The following is a 23,682-nucleotide window of genomic DNA, read 5'->3' on the forward strand; positions in this document are numbered from 1 at the left end:
GCTGGAGGTCATTTTGTAAGGCTCTGGCAGCGCTCCTCCTGTTCCTCCTTGCACAAAGGAACAGATGCCAGTCCCGCTGATGGGTTGAGTAACTGCCTGTCTCCTGGAATCTCCTCCATGCTCTTGAGACTGTGCTGGGAGACACAGCAAACCTTCTGGCAATGGCACGTATTGATGTGCCATCCTGGAGGAGTTGGACTGCCTGTGCCTGTGTAGGGTCCAGGCATCGCCTCACGCTAGCAGTAGTGACACTGACCCTAGCCAAATGCAAAACTAGTGAAGAACAGTCAGAAAAGATGAGGAGGGAAGAAATAGCTAGTCAGTAGCTGTAAAACAATTCCTGTTTTGGGGTTCGTCTCATTGTTGCTCCTCTAGTTCACCTGTTCTTAATTCCATTAACACCAAAGCAGCTGAAACTGATTAACAGCCCTGTCTGCTACTTGACTGACCAGATCAATATCCCAGAAGTTTAACTGACTTGACGTTGTACTCTGATTAAAAAGTGTTCCTTTAATGTTTTGGAGCAGTGTATTTACTAGTAGTATACAGGGCTGTGTGTGATAATATTTTTGTGGGCATCAAAAGCTCGCATTGACTGTGACTCAACAGAAAGCTTTTTAAAGCTGCTGCGTTTCTGTGTGTTCTCAGCCTCCACTTCATCGTCTTTGACACCGAGGTCGGCCACGATATTCTGAGAGTTTGGGACGGCCCATCCGGGCCATCAGACGGCGGGATCCTGTTGAAAGAATGGTCCGGCCCGGCTTTACCTGAAGATATCCACTCAACTTTCAACATACTGACGCTGCAGTTTGATTCTGATTATTTCATCAGCAAGCAAGGATTTTCTATACAGTTCTCTAGTGAGTAGATTTATCTCCAAATCCAAAAAACTCCAGGAGTGTGTACCATGATTCTACTAAATTTGGGTGGCCTGACCTACTTTACTGTCCCTGATCCATTTATGAAAAAGAGCCCATCACTAAATTACCAATTAATTTGGCGAATTAACAAACTAAGCACTCATCACACATAATGTTTCTTAGTTATTATGCAAACCTCATTTATATTGGCTACAAGATAATTAATTTGACTTTAATCCTGAATTTAACTGAATTCTCCCACAAAAATAACTTTAGTCGAATGAGAAATTTAATACCTCACCTTGGGACCAAAGATCACTAAGCGCTGAAAGAGCCCAACAGAACATTTTGCCATGAATGATTTTAGCGGCTGATTTCCACTCATTTCATGGGGTTCATTCTTTGACCATTTTGCAGTATGAGTTCAATGAGCCCAGACTTTCTATGGCTGCTCTTTCTCCGAAGGCGCCCCGTGAAATAGTGCCCTTTGGGTGCAGAGCTGGGCTTTCTTATTGTAGATGCTGGACATAAAACTTTATTTTATGTTAAGAATGTCCGATCTTTACAAATGCTTATTTCCACACACATTCTTGCACTTGTTCATCTTGTTCTTGCTTAAGCTTGCACAACTCCACCCGCTTTATGCTTCAGATACATCTGCATGCAAGAGTATGCTCACACAAAAATTCCAAGACACTTAACTGTCAATTTTAAGCATATTTCCAGTCATAAATATTTATATCCTGTGCTCTCTGACTCTCACTCTCACTCTCACTCCAACTCTCACTCATTTTGTTTTTTTTTAATCTCCTCATATTTAAAACAATAAATATTTGCACTGACTAACATGCTCTTCAAATCACTGTTGTTCCATTACTATGGTAATAGCTCCTTATATTTACCCCCATGTTGATTTACTGAAGCAAAAGAAATTACCTCCACTCTCATTTATGTAAAGCAAGGTTTGTGGATTTATGGGGTGAGTGATCTTTACGGGGGTGTTACTACATATTTCTCTCATTTTGTCTTCTCTCCTTCCTCCCATTGCATTGCTTTTTCTTTTTCTGGGAAAATGTGCTAACAATTTTCTACTATACAATTTCTAGTTATTGTTCAAATATGCATGCAAGGGATAATCTTCATGCTCCATGTGGATGTAACTCATAGGGGAAAAATAGCCAAACTCTCTCTGAACAATATACATTCGTATATAGGTTATAAACAGTGATTTATTATCGTTATTAGTATCTTGACGAAATCTCCTTTCAATTTTGTCAGGTCACATTATACTCAGACACATTTTGCATCATGCATCAGTTTAGTTTGTTTTGAGCCTTGATCGCTGATTGATCTGATAAAAGCACTGAATTAGATTTAAACGCCGAAGCAAACCAGCTTAGCCTGAAGCCAACAATTAAAAAGCAAAATGATGGCATCAGGTTAAATTTGACTGAACGTGGAGGGACCATGCACAACATTGCTGCAGGGGGTAAGCCTGGGGGTCATGACCCACTGTAGTCTGCTTGAAATTGACAGTGCAGCAGGTCCCTCCAAACAGCTAAAAGAAAGCTGATTTGTTCCCCTCTTATTCCAAATGCACTGGATGAATCGTCCTGCGCCTCATCTGTGATGATTTCTTCATCAGCGAACACAACGGCTGTGAGTGCGGTGCCAAAGCTTTGGGTCTGCCCTGACAGTGACACAGTTCTCCTAAATCGACTTTCATATATTTTGCTTCTTTTACCTCTCTCCTATATTGCATCTGTTACATAACATATTGAAATGTCTGTCAAACTACAGATATTAATGTGAGTCGGGCAGATCCCAAAACGTGTTACTATAGATTAATGTCTGAATCTAACAGTAATGTTTTCCAGGTGTCGCTCTATGTCATTTTTCAGAAATATTAGTAGTCCTGCTGATGTCCTGTTTGTTGCCCACAGCTGGCTGTGAGACAGTTTCCCTTTGAATTTAATAAATTCCTGTAGCGTCACACCGCTGCACAAACGATAAGTGCTTCTTTAAATTGGGAGTGATGTGCACATTTGTGCACGGGGCACAGCAGTACCGGTTAGGCGGGACAGTCAGGACCTGATGGTAAATAATGGTCTGAGTTCTCCTACACTTTCAGCATCTCAGATTTCAGGTTTATGTGTTGGAACTGTTTGCAATAATACTTTCCTGGAAGAATCCTGCGTTCCAACAGAGCTGTCAGGATATTTTTTTTATTAAGATAAGGCTGTTATTATGCATAAAATGAAATTTAAATTTTTTTTATTGTGTGGTGAGACTAGAGTAGAGAACTTTTTAGGAGCTTTGATAAAGATCCACTTTAAGGCTCAGTCTATGCTTTGCCCCTCACCCCCACCCCCCTCACTCTATTCTCCCACTCGCTCCAGTAAGTATCTTTCCATCCAGATAGTCTTACGTCTATTCATCCACATCTTTTAAAATATTGCATCTCTGTAGCTCCTGTGCCAACTAGATCTTAGATACTACTAATTTTGACATTAAGCACCTTTAGGACTCCCTCTATGATGTACAATAGCTTATATGTGTATGCCTTTCCTAGTTGTTCTCCTGCTGACAGTAAAGTATGGACAGTGCTGTTGTCATCTGTCTCAGTGCCTTTCTCCGTCTCTACCGACAGACTCTCTACATACACTACCAGTATGTCAAAATTCTTTCTTTTTTTCACGCTCTCCAGCCACAACAGCAACGACCTGCAACGACCCAGGCATCCCTGTGAATGGTTCACGGTACGGGGACAGTAAGGACCCTGGTGACAGCATGACCTTCCAGTGTGACCCCGGCTACCAGCTGCAAGGCCAAGACACCATAACATGCGTGCGGATGGACAACAGATTCTACTGGCAGCCTGACCCTCCAACATGTATCGGTACGTGTGCAGTGATCTGTGGATTGCTGACTGCTAAACTAGAGGTTTAAACAATCGTGGTCAGACGCTCACAGCTGAGCGAGACACCATGAGCGAGAGATTTTTATGTTATATGTGCCAACAGCAACATTTACAGACGTACGATTTTGGTCACTGAGAGGTGATATCATAGAGCTGAATGCCAGCTGAAGGGAGGAAATAAGGATAGAGCACCCCATGATGCTAGATGGTCGAGCAGATAGTCTGGTGGAGACTTCTGTCGAGACCCCCTGGACAAGCAGGATGTGGTGGAATTGCGGAGGAGGACGGCTGTACAGAGATGGGACAGATATACAATGACTGTAAAGAACCGGAGACTCGGGACATATTGGTTTGGAGGACATGGGAAAATAGATCATTGGACAAGAGATTTGATATTGAAATTGAGAATGAAGCGATCTTGACAGCGTGAAACCGGACATGATGGAGAGTATGGGGCATCAGAAATAGACAAAAGGTTATAGAGGACCGTCTTGTGACAATTCAATGTTCTGCTGGGAAACTTTTGGGCCTGGCATTCATATGGATGTTACTTAGACATGTACCACCCACCTAGAACAGACCAGGTGCCCATACCCCATAGCAATGACACTCCTTGATGGCAGCAGCCATCTCCAGCAGGATGCAACCTGGCACAGGCAAACACACAGAAAACGGTTCAGGAACAATTCATAAAACATGAAAAACAGCACAAGGTGTTGACCTGGCCTCCAAATTCACTAGATCCCAAACTGATCAAGTATCTGTGGGATGCACTGGAACAAGCCTGATCCCCAGAAGCCCCTCCCATCAACCCATAGGACCCAAAGGCATCCACTAACAATGTTCTGTTGCCAGACACCACAGGACATCCTCAGAAGGCACATGTCCAATCTCTGATGACTGGCAGTTTTATTTTCCCACCAAAATGATCTAAGCTTACCAAAAAACTGAAATAAAGAAAGTGAGCCAAGGCCTAACACGTAAAGAAACCAATGGAAGCAACTACAATCATGGCTTCAACACAGAGGACCCACTGGCATCTTCCTTCCTAAATATCTAGCTAATCACTGTGTGCATCAACCGGCGGGCATCTGGTGGGCGGAGGTGGGGGGGGGCAGATCCTACTCTAGGAGGCAGAACAGGGCTGCACATGCATGTGGTCAGGACAAGAGGGGTTGAAAAACAGGGCTTAAAGCTGTTGCATCACAGATAACGGTGGAAGCTGTGATAGTGTTATTGTATCATAACAATGGAAAATCCATAACTAGTTTTCTTCTTTACTCTAATATCACCGCCAACCTGCCACTTATAACCCAGTGAGCTTCTGTTCCCACTCCACATTTCACTTCAACCATTCTGCCGCAGTTTGACTTTTCACTCTGCTGCTTTCAGGCGCATGCTCTTTCCTTCTTTATTTTCCTCCTCAACTCCTTCTGACACACTTGAGTTCCTTGCCAAAGTGAATTGAAACCATTTTTTTTTTTATCAGAAATTGCTGGAATTTCAGAGTCTGTGCGACAAAAGATACGATCTATAATGAAGCAGGGGCCCTTCCGCTTCCTCACCATGCAACCTACAAATCCCAAAATCTGTAGCATGTTCCCAGATTCCTTTGCACGTAGCTCACCTGAACCCAGTCCTTTATTGGTGTACAGAATGCATGCAACTTTGCTTTTTTTCCCCGATTAACCGCTGTATCCACTTTAGTTTTGTCTTGCACGTGTCAGGTCATATCGAGCTAGTCTCAGGTCTCAGGCTGCTGCACATTTAATTAATGTTTCAAGGGCCAGGACACCAGACGTACAGAGCTGAAGGTGGGATATAAACAATGCAGATAAGACAATGAGCATTCCTGCACCAAGAAGCATGGTGTCAACATGTTGCTGCCACAAGGACTCCTTTTCTGTTGCCTTATCTTCATCAGCCAGAACTATATGGAAGTGCTCCAGCACAGAGATTTGCGTTTGCCTTGTAACTATGACTCTGAAAGGCATTTTGCTTTGTTCCTGATATTGCCTTGACTCTTTGCCCGTGATCTTACATTTTGCACAAGTGCACATAAAATGTAAGACTTTAATCTCCCTCAATTTTCGCTTAGCTTAGTGCGTGCTTACCTCTCCTGCACTTTCACCTCAAGTGGTGAATCCCTGGTGTTCAGGTGCTCCCAAAATGAAACGCAATACACTATACTACACACAGATCTATGCACAGTATTCGAGTTCACGTGTCTGTGAACGATTTGCAACCGTTAATGCCTTTGTTTACCTCTGTTTCACTGTTGATAATCTGTTCACACCCATCTGCCACCCCTGAGACACCGCTCAATGTTTCAAACTCTGCCTTCACATCACCAAATTGCTGCTTGAATGCATCTTTCTGTCTCTCTTGCCAGTGTCTCTTTCCTGCTCTCTGGCTTGTTGTGGGATAACAGGACCACGAGGGGTGATTGTCTCTGCTAACTACCCCCAGCCCAACACTCTGTGACTAAATCTCATAGTCTCTCTCTTTCTCCTCCTCTTTCACCCTCTGCAGCCACTTGTGGAGGTCATATCATTGGTCCGCTAGGGCTAATACTCTGTCTCCGACCTACCCTCTGCCATACTTCCCGTAACTAACTAACTCACTGCCTCTCTGCGTACTTGTGGGAGTTATATGAGCGGTCAATCAGGGATTCTCTGTCCAAATAACCCCAAGCCCTGTGCTGTCTAATCATCTTTCTTTTTCTCTCTCTTCCTTTCTCTTTGTTTATCTTTCTCCAGCGACCTGTGGTGGAAACGTCAGCGGCCCTTCTGGAGTGATTCTGTCTCCCAACTACCCTCAGCCTTACCCGGCTGGGAAAGAGTGTGACTGGAGAGTCAGAGTCAACCCTGACTTTGTCATTGCCCTCATCTTCAAAAGGTAAGCAGCTTAAATTTAAAGCATGGAGTTGCATCTACAAATACTTCTTCCCTACACACACTCCTATGTTTATGGGTTTAAAGCCATAAATGGTGCTCAGGTGCAGTTGCAAAAACACTGTTGACATTTTGAAGGACTTGACAAGTAACTCAGTGATTTCATTGTTCTAAGTTTCCTGTGGGATGCAGGGCTTTTCTGCATCATTTTCTGTAATAAAGGTCGCCCATGTTATTTTGGAAAGGTGCCTGGTTCTCTAGAGAAATCAAAGCAAACTGGTTGATTCACAATAATTAGGAGCTGATTAAAAACTTCTGCTTTCAGACTAAATAACATAATATATCACTGGTGTAATGGTGCCGTAGTGAAGTGCTTTGATGTGCACAAATGTAGCTAATGCTACATGTCAGACATTATATCCTGCTGCCTGACGATGTGAATATGACTGAGAAAATACAGTTACTAATTATGATTAATCGATTAATGCAACAATCAAGTATTCATAGTCAGAAGAAGTATTATTAAATGATAAGTACCACAACCAGAAAGAGAGCAACAAAAAGATGTGTTTTCCACATGAACTCAGAATAGTGACTTCACCAAAGATATCAATTTTTAATGAGTTTGCCGAGCTACCTAAAAAAAATAATAATACATTTAAATTGCAAACTTTCAGGCTTAGGGGGTGGATGGGGACGTCGAGCACTTTAAATATATGTTTCTCCTCTGGCATAAATTCAAATATGTATCATACTTATGACTTTGTTGAAGTTTATTTTTCAATGTAGACTTCATGACATCGTCTGGCCAACTCCATGTAAAACAAAAGGTTTTACATGGAGGTTTTAAAAGCCACTAACTGTGTCTGAAAGACTGTTTCTAGACAGTCCAATTCATTGTCTACTGATGTCATCCGCCACCTTAATTTTAGTTTTTATTTTACTAACTGTTTTGAATTTATTAGTTAAGACAATGTTCAAGAATGAATATGTATTATCCATTCAGTCTGTCACAGTATGCAAAAACTATTATAATATAATAATATATAATTATATATATATTTATTTTTTTGCTTTCACACAAACACACAAAACTCAGAAAATACAGAAATACCATTCCTGCACTGACAGTAAAATTCATGTGGTAATGAAAAGGATTTCTTGCCATTTCCACATTTTGTTTTTTTGGTAATGGGGGAGTGTTTATTTACATTTCAAGTCCTGACTGTGCCTCATTGGTGAATATTTTACAAGTCACAGTGGTTAGGGGCTTATGACTAAAGCAAAAGTGAAGACTGGAGCTTCAAATGTTGCAAAGCAGATAAAAGCAAAGCGGACTTTCTCCAGATTGCCAAAGGAGGAAAAATGACCCATTTTTGGCTTCGTGTTTTTCAGCTGGAGAGATAATTCCCTTCTGTTGTAACAGTGAGACACTTTTATTTTACATTTAATTAAGTCACATTGATATTGGTTGTTTTGTGAATGTTGTGTATCATTTCTTTGTCATTATTTAGTTAATTATAACTTTGTAACTGTACTTTATAAACTGCGAGAACGACTTCATTTTGACCCACTTCCTAAAAACTCTTGACAAGTCTTCGTGTTTAATCACAGTACAATTCTTGGTTCTGCAGTGAAGGAAAAATTCTTTTTGACATCTTATCATTTCAGTGTCCACAATCGAGTGATTCTTGGAGTATAGTTGTGCTGTTAGGTATCAGCCTGAATAATACGGCACAGGGGTGTGGTGGTTCATTGGTGATTCTAAATTGGCCATAAGTGTACATGAGTGTGAGTGGTTGTCTGTCTCTTTGTGTTAGCCCTGCAGTAGACTGGAGACCTGTCCAGGGTGTACACATGTAACAGGACCTTTCCTATAACAAACAAAAATTTTCTTTTGCCCAACTCATACATTCATGGTTGACTTTGTAGATCTTAAAGTAAAACAAAAAAGTTTGAAAAAGTAGAGGATTTTCTGATTTCAGTATTGTTTTTGCTTGTTTTTTTTAATGTCAAAATCTCTGCCTGTCCCAGATAACCTATGTGGAGTGCTTTTGATTTTACATTTCTCACAAGAAAAGTGTGTATCCTAAAGGCACTACTCCCTGAAGAACTGTGGATTACATTATGCTCATGCTTTTAGTGATTTTTTTAGTGATACAGAGTACTTTTCTGCTGGTTTATCAAGATTTATTTCTACTATTAGACATATATGTACATCCCGTTTTTTTTTTTCTTACCCTTTGCTCTGACCCTGAAAGTGAACCAACTAAATGTTATGGATACATGTATAAGGGGCTTGAGCGGTTTAAATGGTAGGTAAAAAGTGAAACAAAAGGATTTTAAACTTAATATTAAGGAGTTGCCATAAAATAATGTGTTCTTGGTTGTGTAACAGACAAAGAAAACAACACTCAACACCTTCACTTTTTTTAAACAGATCCAGAAAACATGTCAAAGGTGTCAAAACGCAATAAGAAGATTAGCAGGCGATTAAAGGGGAGATAACAAAAAACTAATTCACATTCATTAAATGAAGGAGGTATTAGAATTTAACACGCACCGCTGGATTCGGTGTTTGGAGAATATGAACACACAGACACGCGCATCTGCAAACAAACAACACGATGAATCTTACCAGATTACTCAACCTGAGTCTCTCCTTTTTGTTTTGTTTCTTCTTTTTTTTTTTGCCCCAGTTTCAACATGGAGCCCAGTTACGACTTCCTGCACATCTACGAGGGCGAAGACTCTAATGGGCCGCTGCTTGCAAGTCTCCAAGGCAACCAGGCCCCGGAGAGGATAGAGAGTAGTGGTAACAGTCTCTTCTTGGCATTCAGATCTGACGCCTCGCTGGGCATGTCTGGGTTCGCCATTGAATATAGAGGTACGTGAAAACATGCATGTTCATCTAGGTCTCTGTCTGTCTGTCTGAGGACTTTTGATCTGCTATGATAATACGAGTATAGCAAGTAGTGGCACTTATAGTAGCTGTTGTAGAAAAGTAAGTTAGTGGTAGAAGTACTGTCACATAAGCACTGCATTATGAGGTAGTATGGTATAGTGGTAGCTGCATCACAGTAGTCTTAGTGAGTATTTGTAATGTTAGTAAATGGTGGAAGTACAGGTAGTTGTAAAGAAGAAGAACTAGTTATCAGTAATAATATCAACGTCATTTTGCGCTATAGGCCCAATTAAATTGAGAAAAACAATAATAAATCAGATCATCTCGACACATTGATTAGGATTGGGATTAGTTGTCAGGATAAATCAAAGATAAAATACTTCATGTCCCCTTGCAGGTTTCTGCACTCGAAAATACCAAACAATCGTTGTCACTAAATTGTGTGTTTGTTAATGATTGAAATGTCAATACAGGAGTGTCTGGCCTGACGTGCAGATTGGATAATATTTTAATCTGCCTTCTCTTATTAGTTCCCCCCTCACATTGGAAGTCTCTTTCAGCTGAAAGGGCCTGCTGAACCCACACGACTTCTTCACTTTCCACAGATTGTGGACTCCTCCAGGTTTTACACATGTTGCTTTAGCGGGGGTGATTTAACAGCTATCGGCGACGCACGGCTTAGTATTTTGACTCGAGACCAGATCCGCTCAGTCAGATTTTATGAAACCCTTATTTTATCTTGTTTCTCTCACCCCATTTATCTCTAATTAAAAAAAGATTATCTCCTTTTCTGTTGTCTGTCTCCTCACGCTACCTCACACCTCTGTACTTTTGTCATTATTCACTACCTTTCATCTGCCATCCCTTTAATTAAAATACAGCCTTAATCATCTCCCTGTTTCACTTCTATCTTGACCTCCGCCTCTCTCTCTGTCTGTCTGTTTCCCTCTGTCAAGCCCAATATTTCATTCTTATTGAGCAATCACAGAAAAGCAAACAAGCTGGCCCAGATCCAAGTCATAAAGATCGAAGATGTTTTTTGACCATGGTTGACTCCTCATCTTTTACTGCTTTATTCCTCCCTTATTCTTTTTCTTGAATCCTCTTTTACGCTTATTTGTTTGTTTGTTTTCTCCCACAGGGCCAAAGTACGTATAAAACTGCATTATAGCCTAGACTGGGGGACCGTAAATCGAAGCATGTCAATTAACAGCGTAGTAAAACTTTTACTGGGATACATAAAATATTTTAGGCATGTTTTAGGAATGTGCAGCTGCAGCTTTTAATTATTTATTTTTTAATGGAAATGTAAAAAAAACAAAACAAAAAGAATTCACCATCAATACCAGCAGAGAAATCTTTTCTTCACTACATGGGAGCCTTTATGGGAGTCGTGGCGTTAATGTGACATCTAATGGATAAATAAGAACCGTTTTTCAGTTAGCAATATTACAAAGGAGTTTGACTTTGTCTGGTGACGCCAACACTCTCTGCTCTCCACAGAAAAACCGAGAGAGGCCTGTTTTGACCCTGGCAACATTATGAATGCCAGTCGGACTGGTTACGACTATAAACTGGGATCTCAGGTGTCCTACAGCTGTCACCATGGCTACACAACAGTGGGCGGGGACACCATCACCTGTGTCATGGGGCATGATGGGAAGCCAGTGTGGGACCGGGCGCTGCCGTCGTGTAAAGGTAGGAGATACACGTCTAGAAATGTGTGTTTGTTCACGTGCAGGAGATGTTCCCTATGAATTAATCTCAATACAGTTAAGCTGCATACCATTTAAATGCAAAGTTCTTGGTTCGAGTGCAAATGGGAATCTTACAACTCCCTCTTTCTCTTTCCATGTCCCCTATCTTCATCCATAATATCATTTCCTCAATAATCATAAATTGCAAATCATGTCTAGTTCTTGTGTGGTTACCATGGAACTCCATTTAGGCAGCAATGCCATGCAAATTCACTATGAGTGATTTGTTGAAGCCCTGCTTAAATGTGAGACTTACTGGTGTGAAAACGACAGCTGTAGGTGTGCGCGTGTTTGCGCATGTGCATGTGCGCGCACGCACTTTCAGAGTTGGTCAGGGATTGGAGGCTGAGCTGTCTGTTTGACTGACAGTTCACAGAGGCAATGAAGTGACACCTGCCAAAGTGCCACTCAAAGTGTAAATGTGCTTTTGTGTGTATGTGTGTGTGAGAGATCTCAAAAGTTGCACAGACCTTACTGAATACCGTATGGGTAAAAATAAAAAAATAAAAAAATACAGATAAGCCACAGAGGACAGGAGGAGGCCCAGGAAGGAATTTAAAAACTCGCTCATGGACAGCACACACTTGCTCATACCTCGAACACTTTGAAAAGGCTTCTGTGAAAGCTCTATTTAATAATGTCTCAGAGACAGTGAAGAGCGGGGTGGGGGTGGAGGAGGTGTGGGATTGAATAAAGATGGGATAATTGCACCAAGAGTAGCTATTTTAGAACAGCAACAAATAACAGACTGCAAGGGGGGGAGAACGAGAGCTCATCAAGTCATTTCATCTCATGTTCTCATTCATCTGCAAATATCGAGATAATACTGCCACTAATCACATTTAGATGCGTTACAGTTACTTAACCAACCTCAAATCTGGAAAGTTCACGGCTGCACGTCTTTGTCCAGCGGTTGTTTTGAACATGCTGTTCGCTCTATGTACCTTATACATTTTGAGAGCTGAGAGCTGGATCTATGAAGGCATCTCTGAAGTTATGCCGCGTTACATCTTAAATGTTTCAGCACTTTGTTCTGGCTGCACTTGAAGTAAGTTTACAGTGATGCCAGCCAGTAAAGTTGACCATCCAGGTAAACAATCTGCTCTCTGGTGTTGAACTTTCTTTCTGAACTAATATTCATTAGCAAATAGGGGCAACTGAAATACATTTAGTGTATTATACAGATGCCCCACAATAATACATTTATGATCAGCCGCCAAGTATTGATATTTTAGTCAAATTCCAAGGCCATTAATGGAAAACCACATAATGGCCTTCTACCTAATAAAAATTCAGAAACTCTGAATGCCTCACACTTCATCAGGCAATTACCCCGAGTCGTTCACTGTAATTGATTCTGATGTAAAATATATAAAAATATATCCTGCAAACATCCTGCAATGTGTGTTTTTTTACGTTGTTGTTAAAAAAAATTAAATAGATTGCATGCATTGAAATTCCTGAAGTGTCATTGAATATCCAGAGTTTATATATCAGTCTGTCAATGCAGGGAAACATTAGAGGATTAGGCCATTATACAGACATATAGACTGAGATACATACTGAATATCATCAATTTCAATTAATATTTTTACTTTTATTTTAAGTACCTAATTGACCAAAGATTCAGCAGTCTTAGCCCTGCTCTTCGTTGTAGGAGTTGTTCTCTCTGTTTCCTCACAGTGAGACTGTCTCTAGTCGAGGTCCTGCCCTTTCAGTGATCCAGACACATGGATAGATCTTTGGAGATTGCTGTCACATACACTGGAAGACAATTCACATAGTCAAAGCAGAACAATTTAACTAAATCCAAGGCTGCCCAGTAATCTTGCTCTTTTACTCCCTCGACTCCTATTGCACATTGAATTTTCTCACCACATAGTTAGGGAAGTTTCTCTGTGTCTCTGTCTGCCTCTCTATCTTTGGGCAGCTCCTGGGGCTTTTAGACCAAACTCATTAGACAGGGTGAGACCTCTTTAAATAATACATCTCCACTTACACTCACCCACTCACCCACTCACTCACTCACTCACTCACTCACTCACCCATCCATCCATCCATCCATCCATCCATCCATCCATCCATCCATCCACTCACTCACTCACTCACTCACTCACTCACTCACTCACTCACTCATTCATCCATTCACTCATTCATCCATCCATCCATCCATCCATCCATCCATCCATCCACCTCCATCTCCTCTCTTCCTCCCTTTTATCACCCCTTCACACGTTCCCCTCTCTCCCTTCCTCCCCTTTTTCCCCGTAACGACTTCTCGCTCTCCGCTTTCCCTCTCCCTCTCTCTGTCTCTCTCTCTCTCTCTCCTTCTTTCTCTCTCTTTCATTCTCTGTCTCTCTTTTATTTTACCTTCCTCCCACTTTCTCTGTCTGTGTCTGATTTTACTCTGATTTTACTATTTTTCTTTCGCCATTTCTCTCTGGCGCTCTTGCCCCTTCTTGCTCTCTCTCTCTCTCTCTCTCTCTCTCACTTTCCCTCTCACACACACAAACATCTCCCGACTCAAACCGCTCTTTTATTGGTTTCCATGGTAACTAAGAGCTGGTGCGAGAAAGAAGGAATTCTCAGTGACTGTTGATAGGGTGGTGTGTGTGTGTATGAGAAAGAGAGGAAGAGAGACACAGAGGTAAAGTGAGAGAGAGAGACATAGCTATAATAGAGTGCCGCCTAGAGGCAGTATTCACACATACACACACGCACACACACACACACACTCTCACCAAATATACTATGCCGCTCGTGCTTTATACGGTGGCAAGAATAAAGTAAATTAATCCTTTTGAATTGTCTATAATTAACCAAATTCAGTGGCTTGTTTTGTCTGTTCTAAATATTGCAGTCAATCACAGTATAAGTTGGGAAACATTGGGGAAAAACACTCCTGGGCTAATACTTTAAACAAAAAATAGTTGTGACTCGGGTTTGTGGTACACAAAAACACTTGTTAATGGGAATGCTGCCACACAGAGAGGAGATGTCAGACATGGTATTTTATGGTGAAGGATGGTTTTGTTTTGTGGACGATGAAAAGTTAAATTGTTTGGAAAAGAAAGATGCAGCAGTACTTCGCAGCAACTGAGGCTGCTGCCCAGTACGATCTCACAAGCTCTATTTTATGACACTAAAAACTCTCGAATGCTCTGTGTAGGTCTGTACTAGTCCACATTCTTTCGTTTCTTTTCCGAACATATACTAGCAGGCTGTTGGAGATATAGACTGAACTGGTGAAGTTAAACCACCAAGGGTGCCATCAGTGTTGAGTGAAGTCCTCTGTTTATTCATTGTGTGCATATATACCAAGCTTGTTGTGTGTCTGTGTAATAGATATGCGGTTTATGTTATATTGTGATTAAAGACAGAGGAGATTATTTTTGGCCTACCCAGTGTTCCTCCAGTTCTGCTGTACTGAGATCTGCAGTAAACTTGGTCTGCTTGCAGCATGTGTCCCCAGACTGTGAGAAGGTTGTCCACTCTTTTATTTCATCCAGAACAGATGGCGGACCTTTACCCTTGCGCATGCACGACTCACATCGGTCAGGGCGTATCGCTGCATACCAACATGAAAACATCTAACAGGAAAAGGATGATGGAGGGAGCATCATGATTTGGGGCTGCTTTGCTGGCACTTTGCCTGGCACTATGACAGTTATTACGCTAAACATTGAATTAAATCAACTATAAAATGATGTTAAACTAAGAAATTGGCCTTCTGGATCGATCCGGTCAGAACCCTGACATACCACGCCAGATACAGTATCTTGAGAATATGATAGAGTTAAAGCAGTGCTGTGATGTGTGATCAGAGACTCCTGTTTGAGGTCAGTGCTGCCAAATGAGGTTTGATCAGATATTAAATTAACTAGCAATTGTGTGTTATTAGCTGAAGCATTGAACATGTCTGTACTTGACAGCAGTATTAGTGTATTAGTAGTAAGTATTAGTGTTGTGAAGCCAGTTTTTGGTAAATGGCTTTGTCATGACGCTTTGGTGTGAGTTAAGTTTCACACACACACAAAGTCTTGCATGTAAACTAACACCCTATCTTCTAACCGACTACCTTAAGGATCACAGACACATGCTCATGGTTCTAACACAACCACACATGAGCAGGGTAGAGTTAAATCTCCTGCTTAACAGACTCCCTCCCTGCCCAACATACGTTCGCATAGAAACAGAACCAAGGAAGAACATTCGTTCTGGTGCGCACACACACTCACATACTATCTCTCTGTTTCTCTCACTCCATTTATCCATCATTTGTTCACACATTGTATGCCAAGACAGGTGTAAAATCCCCATGATGATCTCCAATTCCTCCGTAATTCAGCATTAATACATGTACAGATCTGATTTATTCGGCTGATTTTCAGCCGAATAAATGTGTCTGCACTAAACCTGCTTTATTAAAATCGTGTCCAAATGCAAGCTGATGCTCATACACAGGTCATGCTGTATACTACCTTGCATATGGTGTAACGTCTCTCCTCTGACAAACCAGTGGTGGTAGCGCACCATGGTGTGTGCCAGTATGTCAACGAAGGCAGGGGAGAAAAGACTGCCGGCTCGTAGACACGGATGTAAACAATGCTGATTTTTAAACACTAAAACATGCTGCCTTGCAAATTTTTTGCAAAGAAGGGAATGTCAGTACGTCTGTTAGACCTCAAGCATACACATAATGCACTTCGGTGAGTAACACAGAGTGTGAACTTAATATTAATGTGTTCCCAAGTAAACTCCATAGGGCCCTGTTTAATGACACTCAACACTTCCTTCACAGTCATTTAACATTAAAAGCCTTCCAGTGGCTCAGAGGACATAATCCCCCTAGTTCCTGGTAGGTTTTTAATTTGAAGCATCTGTAGGAAGTGTTGCCATTCCATGAGTTCCATTGATAGTTTTGCTAACCCTCACAAAAAAAAAGAATCAAAAAAAAAAAATCAAACAAATAGTGTAATAGGAATTAGGATTGCTGGCGGTAATGCTGTTAAGTGGACAAGGTTTTTATTGAACGTTTATTCACAGGCTATGAGTATAAAAGGAAATTTCATTTTACCTTTAAAGAAACTCTGAAAACTCTATCTTCTACTTACTGATCATCAATGGTATACCTCCATTACACTGAGATACAGAGACACAATCCAGAATCCAGACATGGTCAGAGTCAGATGTTTTTTCATCATGCAATTTCTATGAAAACGGCATCTGTATAAACCTGTCACACCAATTAGTTTTACTGTTCTCGGTATAAGGTTTGTTTATTCTGTCTTCAGTTTTTCGAGGACAGATATGGAAAATCGTATTCTCCCTCAAGTAATGTTTTCTTTGTGATCATGATGAAAATAAATAGGTTCTGTGGTGTATGAGTAGTGCTCAGTCAAGGGTTTGTGTTTATTGACATCGCTGAGATATGAATCTTCTCTCAGAAAAGCTGCAGTCACTTTAACTGCTCTGTTTATGATTTTCAAGGAAGAAAAAAAAACTCCTGGAAGAAGTGCAGCACAACTTAAAAACTTTAGGACATTTCAGAAATCTTCTCCTGTACGCTGCCACCTTTCAGCCCTGCAGTGTGTGTGTGTGTGTGTGAGAGAGAGAGGAGAAAGAAAATGACGGTGAGAGGTAGGCCTACAAAAGTGCAGTGCATGTGTGCGGATGATCAAAGCTCCTGAATGTGGGAGAGAAAGAGAGTGACTTGCATAGCATTTTTTTTGCATTTATTTGTGTGTGTGCGTGCGAGAGAAAGAGAGGGTGTGAGTGATCAAAGTACATGTGTGTGAAGGCTTTTGATAAGGCTGACACTGGAGCCTAGAGCAGCACCACTGGGGGATTGTGGGTAGATCAAGACAAGACCTGTAGACCTGAGGGTTTGAATGCAACAGCACAACAAAAATCAATCTAAAAAATATCAATCAATATCAGTGTGCCGGATCAGGAGGAGAGGAAAGAAAAAGGGTGCTCACTGCGATGCTTTAGGAAACAAGAAGAAAGTAGAGAGGGTTAGTCGCTGGGAGGAGGAGGATGAGTGGGAGGGAGTACAACAACTGTCTTGCAAAGAACCCGGGTTTGCTGTATTTTTTTATTCTTGGCATATAAATCGGTTTTACCGAGCAAGCCTTAGCCGGGAATATGTGCCCAGTCTTAATGTCCACACACGGCCTCATAGACTTTGACATGTGTTACAGATAAGTCCTCAAGGGCTCAGGGCTGTCCCACTGTGAAATCGGAAAGTGCTCCAGGGCTCTGGTGGACTTTTTGAGTCCTTTTTTGCACAGTTTCCACAAGATTGAAATGCTGGAGGGAATTGCCCTCAAGGGGATGTTCAAGGGGCTGTTCAAAATCATCCAACAGAAAAAAAAATAAATGTACAGCTGAAGGAGCTAATAACATGTAGGCTAATATTATAGTGTGTTTTAGACATGAGCGGAAGTCAGTTTTACAAAACCGCGCATAAAATCACATCCTCACATAACAGACAGACCTCTGACCCGGGCAGCCTATTAATTCACAAAGTGATGTCCCATTTCTCATGCAGCACTTTCAACCTTTCAACCCGTGTGCCCTCACATTTTCGACAAGCTCAGAGGTGATGATAATTAAAGTCTGTTAGGGATCACAGCTGATGCCGTGGGTGGACACTGGGACTGAGCCACAATCGTAGACACTATAGCAACCAAAACAAGACAAGAAGAGTAGAGGCCAGATAAGGTGAGAAAGGATAAGGGTACACGGTGTGTGTTGGGGAGGATGACAGTGACAGATGTGCTTGTTGCTGCTGTTGTCTGCACACACACACGCACACACACAGACACTTACACAAATGCGGTTGACCTCTGTGAGCCTAACCTGCAGCATAAATGAGCACACACCCACATACTTTCCGCACACAAGGTTGTAACTCTCTTGGGGGTGCTGAAGATAGATCAAGCCACGGTTAGGTCTGTTTCTCGTGCAGGTCATGCATCGGTAGTATGGATTAATAGACTTCATGATATCACAGCACGCTGATACAGGAGATATCCCACACTGTGCTCTAGGTCAGCACCACATCAATTCAGCCACTAAAGTTTTTATCCTGCTGGGTTGTTTTCAAACGCCTCTCAGTTTTGAAATGTATGACCGCGCCGCCATGCCATGTCACTTTCCTGCATGTTTGTTCAAGTTTTTAATGTCACACACAAGTATCGGATCAAATACTACTGTTGCATCGTACTTACTGCTTCATAATCCCATTGGATGTGTCTGCCATCGATCAATCTGAGACGCAACTTGTAACCCTAACCCTTGAGGATAAACTTTCTGCTAAAACTGTCTACGTTTGGGGCACTCACCTGGTTACAGCTACTGGGGTCCCTTATGAACTGAATGTAGTCCTCTCTCTCACCCCATCAACTTCCTGTCTCAATCCACTTGCTTTTTATGCCTTTGTTGGCATGAGAGGCCAAGCCAAAAAGCATTAACTTTGTAGCTAAATGTAGGAAGTAGGATTTTAGGAGAACAGCAGATTAGAACACTTATATGCTTGCCAGCTTTGAGTGCAATGGGCAATGCTCCATGCAGCAGGGAAAAAAAAGACATGAAAACCATATCTGATTAAAATCTGAATGCTTCATTGCAACATGATGCTTTTAAATAACTGAATCAGCGAAGCAGATAAAACTAGATGGTAAGGCTGCATTTCATGGCCAAATAGAGCAAAATGTTTCTCTGGCCAGTTCAGTAACCTGACCCCGATTCAACTGATCATACTTTTCAGGAAACAAACATTAAGTGAAGCTGGCAACTGTACAGACCTGGCAGAGCATCACTAGGGAGGATGTTGGGTATATGCAGATATCCGTGGGCTTTAGTCACAAGGCATTCGTTTATTTATTTGTTTTTAACCTTTACTTTTTCAGTTGAGTGATACCGAGAGCCAAGCTCGCTGTTTTCAGCGACGCAGTGATCACACTCACACCACTGCACACGTTCAAACCTGGAAGCTACCCAGGACAACCAATTTTTGATCTGTTGGCCAATGTGCCGTTCCACCGGAGCAGATGGGGGTTAAAGGCTTTGCTCAGTCATAGTAATGAGGGAGGGGCTAGATTTATTCTGCCAGCCTGGAGACTGAGGGAGAAGTACACGCGATGAAAAATTGTAGAACTAGATTTAGAATGAATGTCAGCACCTAAATTTCACAGACACCGTGTCATTTTAAATCCAATTTACTGGAGTACAGCCGTGTGTCACTGACCATACCCACTTTGATTATTCTATATAGTGGCTGCATCTATTCCTTCTCTCTCTCTCTCTCTCTCTCTCTCTCTCTCTCTCTCTCTCTCTCTCTCTGTCTCCCTCTCCCTCTCTCCCTCTCTCCCTCGCTCTCTCTCACTCTCTCTCTCTTTCTATATAGTCATTCAATTCAGGGAATACCCAGTATGTATTCAGATTGTCATGGGACTAACACAGACAACTATTAACACACATCTTTATGTCAACTGACAATTTGCATTTGTCAGATTCCCCTAAACTGTACTCTTACTACATTGGTTGGCTCCAAAGTAGTACAGTGTTTGCTGAGCCATCCTAGTGATTCAGTGCCTAAATACCTGAACAAGTGTAGGGTTTACCCATCACAAGCTAAACTTCACCATTCTGCTCCTCTGTATGACTTCAAGTCATGCAAGCAGATGACAAATTTGCACCGTTCCTCTCAGGCAGTTGCTGTTTGCAGTCCGTGTGAAATTAGCCTGTGGTTTATTGCTAGGGCGGCAGCTTATTACAAGTGCCCTTTACATTCATTTTGTGAGGAGTGCTTCAAAGGTGCAGATCAGAGATTTGTCTGAGATCAGTGAGGTTAGAAGCGTACAAGAGATTCAAAAATATCTACCAAGATCAGAGCTGATAAATATTTGAATTTGTTGTGTATTACTCATAAAATTCACATAACCTTTGTGATTTGATCAACCTCAAAGGGGAAGGATAAGCCATTGGAGCAGGTGCAGCAATATCGGTGTCAGTCCAATTACAAAAGCATTTGTTCGGGTATTTGAAAAATAAGTGATCTGATATCTCTTATCATACATTGATTTGTTTCTTTTATATATATATATATTGACTAAAAGGACATGTCCATGTTGCTGGGATGCAAGATAGATAAAAAGCTGTAAGACGTTATTTCTGACTTGATTCATTGCCATGAAAATGACTAATTACAAGCCATATTACAAATCAATGCCAAGTGGGAGCATATTAGTAGCTTATTAACATCTTAATATATATATAAAGGAAAAATTAATTAATACTGGAGTGATTTTGGCAGATATTCCGTCCTTTCTATAACCAGCTCTCTCCTGAATGATACAGCTAAAGGCTTACTAAATTCTTAGGTTACTGCAGCCACATACATATTTGTAAGTTTATAAAAAGGGCTGCTTTTATTTTGGAATCCGTTGTGTTGCCTCCATTTCAGTAATGTGCTCACTCATGGCCCGCTTAGACGTCTGTAGAATATATTCAAGGCTAATTAAATCCTGCGTCTCCCCGTCGCAGCGTTCTTTAAATAAATCTGCAGGAATTCACACCTGCTCTTTAAAAGTGAATCATTCCCCACACATGGGCCGTGCAAGTTGTGTGAACATTGCTAAATTCATGAGACCTACACTTATGTCGTCCTGGCACTCGTACAGTTCTTCACCAAATGCATATGCGCACAGAAGAGCGTCTCCGCGGACGATTCACTTCAGTAAACAGACACAGTGTCCTTCCAGTCTAGTGAGTCTGTTTGATAAATAACATGTTGAGGTAAGGTCTTTATCTGACTCATTCTGGAACATAGACGAAGGACAAAACGACAAAAACATGGCTTGGATTCTGGCTTTGTACTAAAAGTAGAAAATGTGAATTCACATGTCACTCTTCCTTTCTGTCTACAGCACCGTGTGGAGGGCAGTATGGCGGATCTGAAGGTGTCGTTTTGTCCCCAAACTATCCTCTGAACTACACTACCAGACAGACTTGCTCCTATTATATCACTGTGTCCCCACAGTTTGGTAAGTACGCAAGCAGTCGCTCAACATGTGCTTACAGTGGATGTTGTAATTAAAACTCCAACACAAAGGCAGCTTATTTATGTCTCTTCCTCTTTCTTTTTTGTTTTTTTTAGTGGTGTTTGGGCAGTTTGCTGTTTTCCAGACAGCAATGAATGACTCAGTGGAGCTGTTTGATGGAGCCAATGACAATGCCCGACTGCTCAGCTCCCTGGCCGGGTCACATTCAGGTGAGTCCACTGACGAATTCTAGTGTCAGACACAGCTGAAGGAATGCTGTTAGGTTGTGTTGTCCTCGACTGGTTTTTCATTTACTAAACCATAGTACTTTTTAACAGCTACTATTCACTAAACACAATTTTTATTTTTTTCCTCTTTTTGAGCTCATTTTTTTAAAAGAAGAAAATAATGAAATCATCTGTGTGAGAGCAGCTCTGGGGGGCTGTAGAACACAGCACCAGTGGTCGTTATCACAATTTATATGACAGTGATGTATTTGGTGAAAATCCATTATGGGTTATCTTTACAAGATGAAATCAGCAGTGAAAAGCGTCTCACTGGGGCCGTACAATATACAGTAGTGCTAATACCCCTTTACGCAATCCCTTACGGCTTTCCTCACCCTCCAACTTTGAGTCATCCCAACTTGCCAACATATTGAGTCGCTAAATAGCAACACACTTGATATGGATGTGAAAGATGAGGAAAAATCGATATAGATGGCACAGTTTGAAGAATGAAAAACGAGGAAATATTGATTAAAATAGTTGCTGGCGAAATGCGCCGCCACCGCAGCAGAGTTTCACTTTTGTGTGTGAGTTTCGTGGCATGGCCAGGGGGCATGCTGCAGGGAAATCCCGCTGGAATTGACATTTTGTTCCTTTCTGTAGAAATCAGGGCTTTTAAAATGTTTTTTTTTTTTTGTTTGTTTGTTTTTTTTTGCTTGTAGAATTATGAGGGAGAAAAAGGGAGCGGTTTAATAAGGGATAAAACAGCAGCTTAAAAACTGTCTTTACTGGATTATATTTGAGTTTGAAGATAAGTCCGTCTATCAAATAAATAAAACAACATGTATTATATTTATTTTTACATAATGGTTTAGGTAGTTGTTTTTCTGTGTTTTACCTTTGTGAGCTTAAATTAACATACATCGGACCAACAATATGCCTCTTTTTTTGTGGAAAAGTAAGTGGCTACACTTTAAACAAAACTTTTTAACTATATATTGCTTTGCCAAAGAGTTGCTTGTTTACATCAACGGTAAATACAAAAACATTGATGAGCCTTTGTGTTTTAACCCAACTGAGAGGTATTTTTAATTTTTTGAAGAAATCAGAGAAGAGTTCTCTTATCGCAGCTAAGCTGTGTTGCCAGATGCATTGCTCATTTGCCGGTGTGTGAAGTGACTCCCCTGTGTTGCTTGATCCTGTAAGCTTAACTTAGTTTATAGGGCACAAGGACAAGCCATTTCTGCTTCCATGAATTTAATATTAACAGCTGTAGCACAAAGATGGCAAAGATGCTTGACAGCCACAGCACGTATTGCAAGGGCAGGACAATGGCAACAAGTCTATGTGGTTAGTTGGGCTAGCTAGGGGTTGTACAAAAATTCATAGCCTCCTCTCCTACGTTATACATAAGGAATAGTTTGTTGCCTGGCCCTTGTTCTTTGTAGGCTTCTGACAGTTAATTGTTGGGGCTCATGCTAGACTAACGTATAGGCTATAACGTAGGTCGGTTACATTTTAAGTTGCCACTTGCGCCTGGCTCTAATGTAAGCCAAGTATCTCCATTGACTGCAGTGTTAAATTCCCAACTTTACAGCAGAAATAAACGTGTTTATTGCATGGAACAAACAAATAGTTTGGTCTCTATCGCTAAACTTCCCGTTCACGACAACATTCCAACGTTTAAAGCATATCAAGAGTTAAAATTATGCATAATTTAGGGGGCGACAGGTGGATGCTGTCTCAGGTTTCCAGCTGTCTGCCTCAGCTCCACTCACGCGTCACCTCTTTGCCTATCATTGAAATCATCTGTGAGTCGGGTAGAGTCAGGCACGGACAATCTGCAGAGTCAGGAAGGGAAAATCAGATGTTCAGGTAAGACATCTATAGCCACTGAGTGTTGTTATAGCACCAGATGAAGGGAGAATGAAGGGGCATGGCCGAAGATGGATCAAAGGAAGCTTTTTCCATGTACCTTGCACATTCCACGCAGACGGAGTGGACAGTGGTATATCTACTTTACATAGTTTCTTTGGGAAATTTATAAATTAAATTGATTCAGGTGGTTTC

At 41.3% G+C, this 23,682-nt stretch overlaps 1 protein-coding gene across 1 annotated transcript in view; it reads left to right on the forward strand.

Annotated features, from left to right (window-relative positions):
- Positions 1–23,682, forward strand: part of LOC311485387 (CUB and sushi domain-containing protein 1-like) — a 285,694-nt gene that overhangs the window by 195,424 nt on the left and 66,588 nt on the right. The window contains exons 27-33 of the mRNA XM_084540754.1: positions 649–860; positions 3,568–3,759; positions 6,540–6,678; positions 9,374–9,561; positions 11,083–11,277; positions 21,272–21,388; positions 21,502–21,615. Coding sequence (XP_084396880.1) covers positions 649–860; positions 3,568–3,759; positions 6,540–6,678; positions 9,374–9,561; positions 11,083–11,277; positions 21,272–21,388; positions 21,502–21,615 — 1,157 coding nt within the window. The remainder of the gene's footprint in view (positions 1–648; positions 861–3,567; positions 3,760–6,539; positions 6,679–9,373; positions 9,562–11,082; positions 11,278–21,271; positions 21,389–21,501; positions 21,616–23,682) is intronic.

The sequence above is a fragment of the Chelon labrosus genome (assembly GCF_963514085.1).
Source record: "Chelon labrosus genome assembly, chromosome: 3".
Classification (NCBI taxonomy): Eukaryota; Metazoa; Chordata; class Actinopteri; order Mugiliformes; family Mugilidae; genus Chelon; species Chelon labrosus.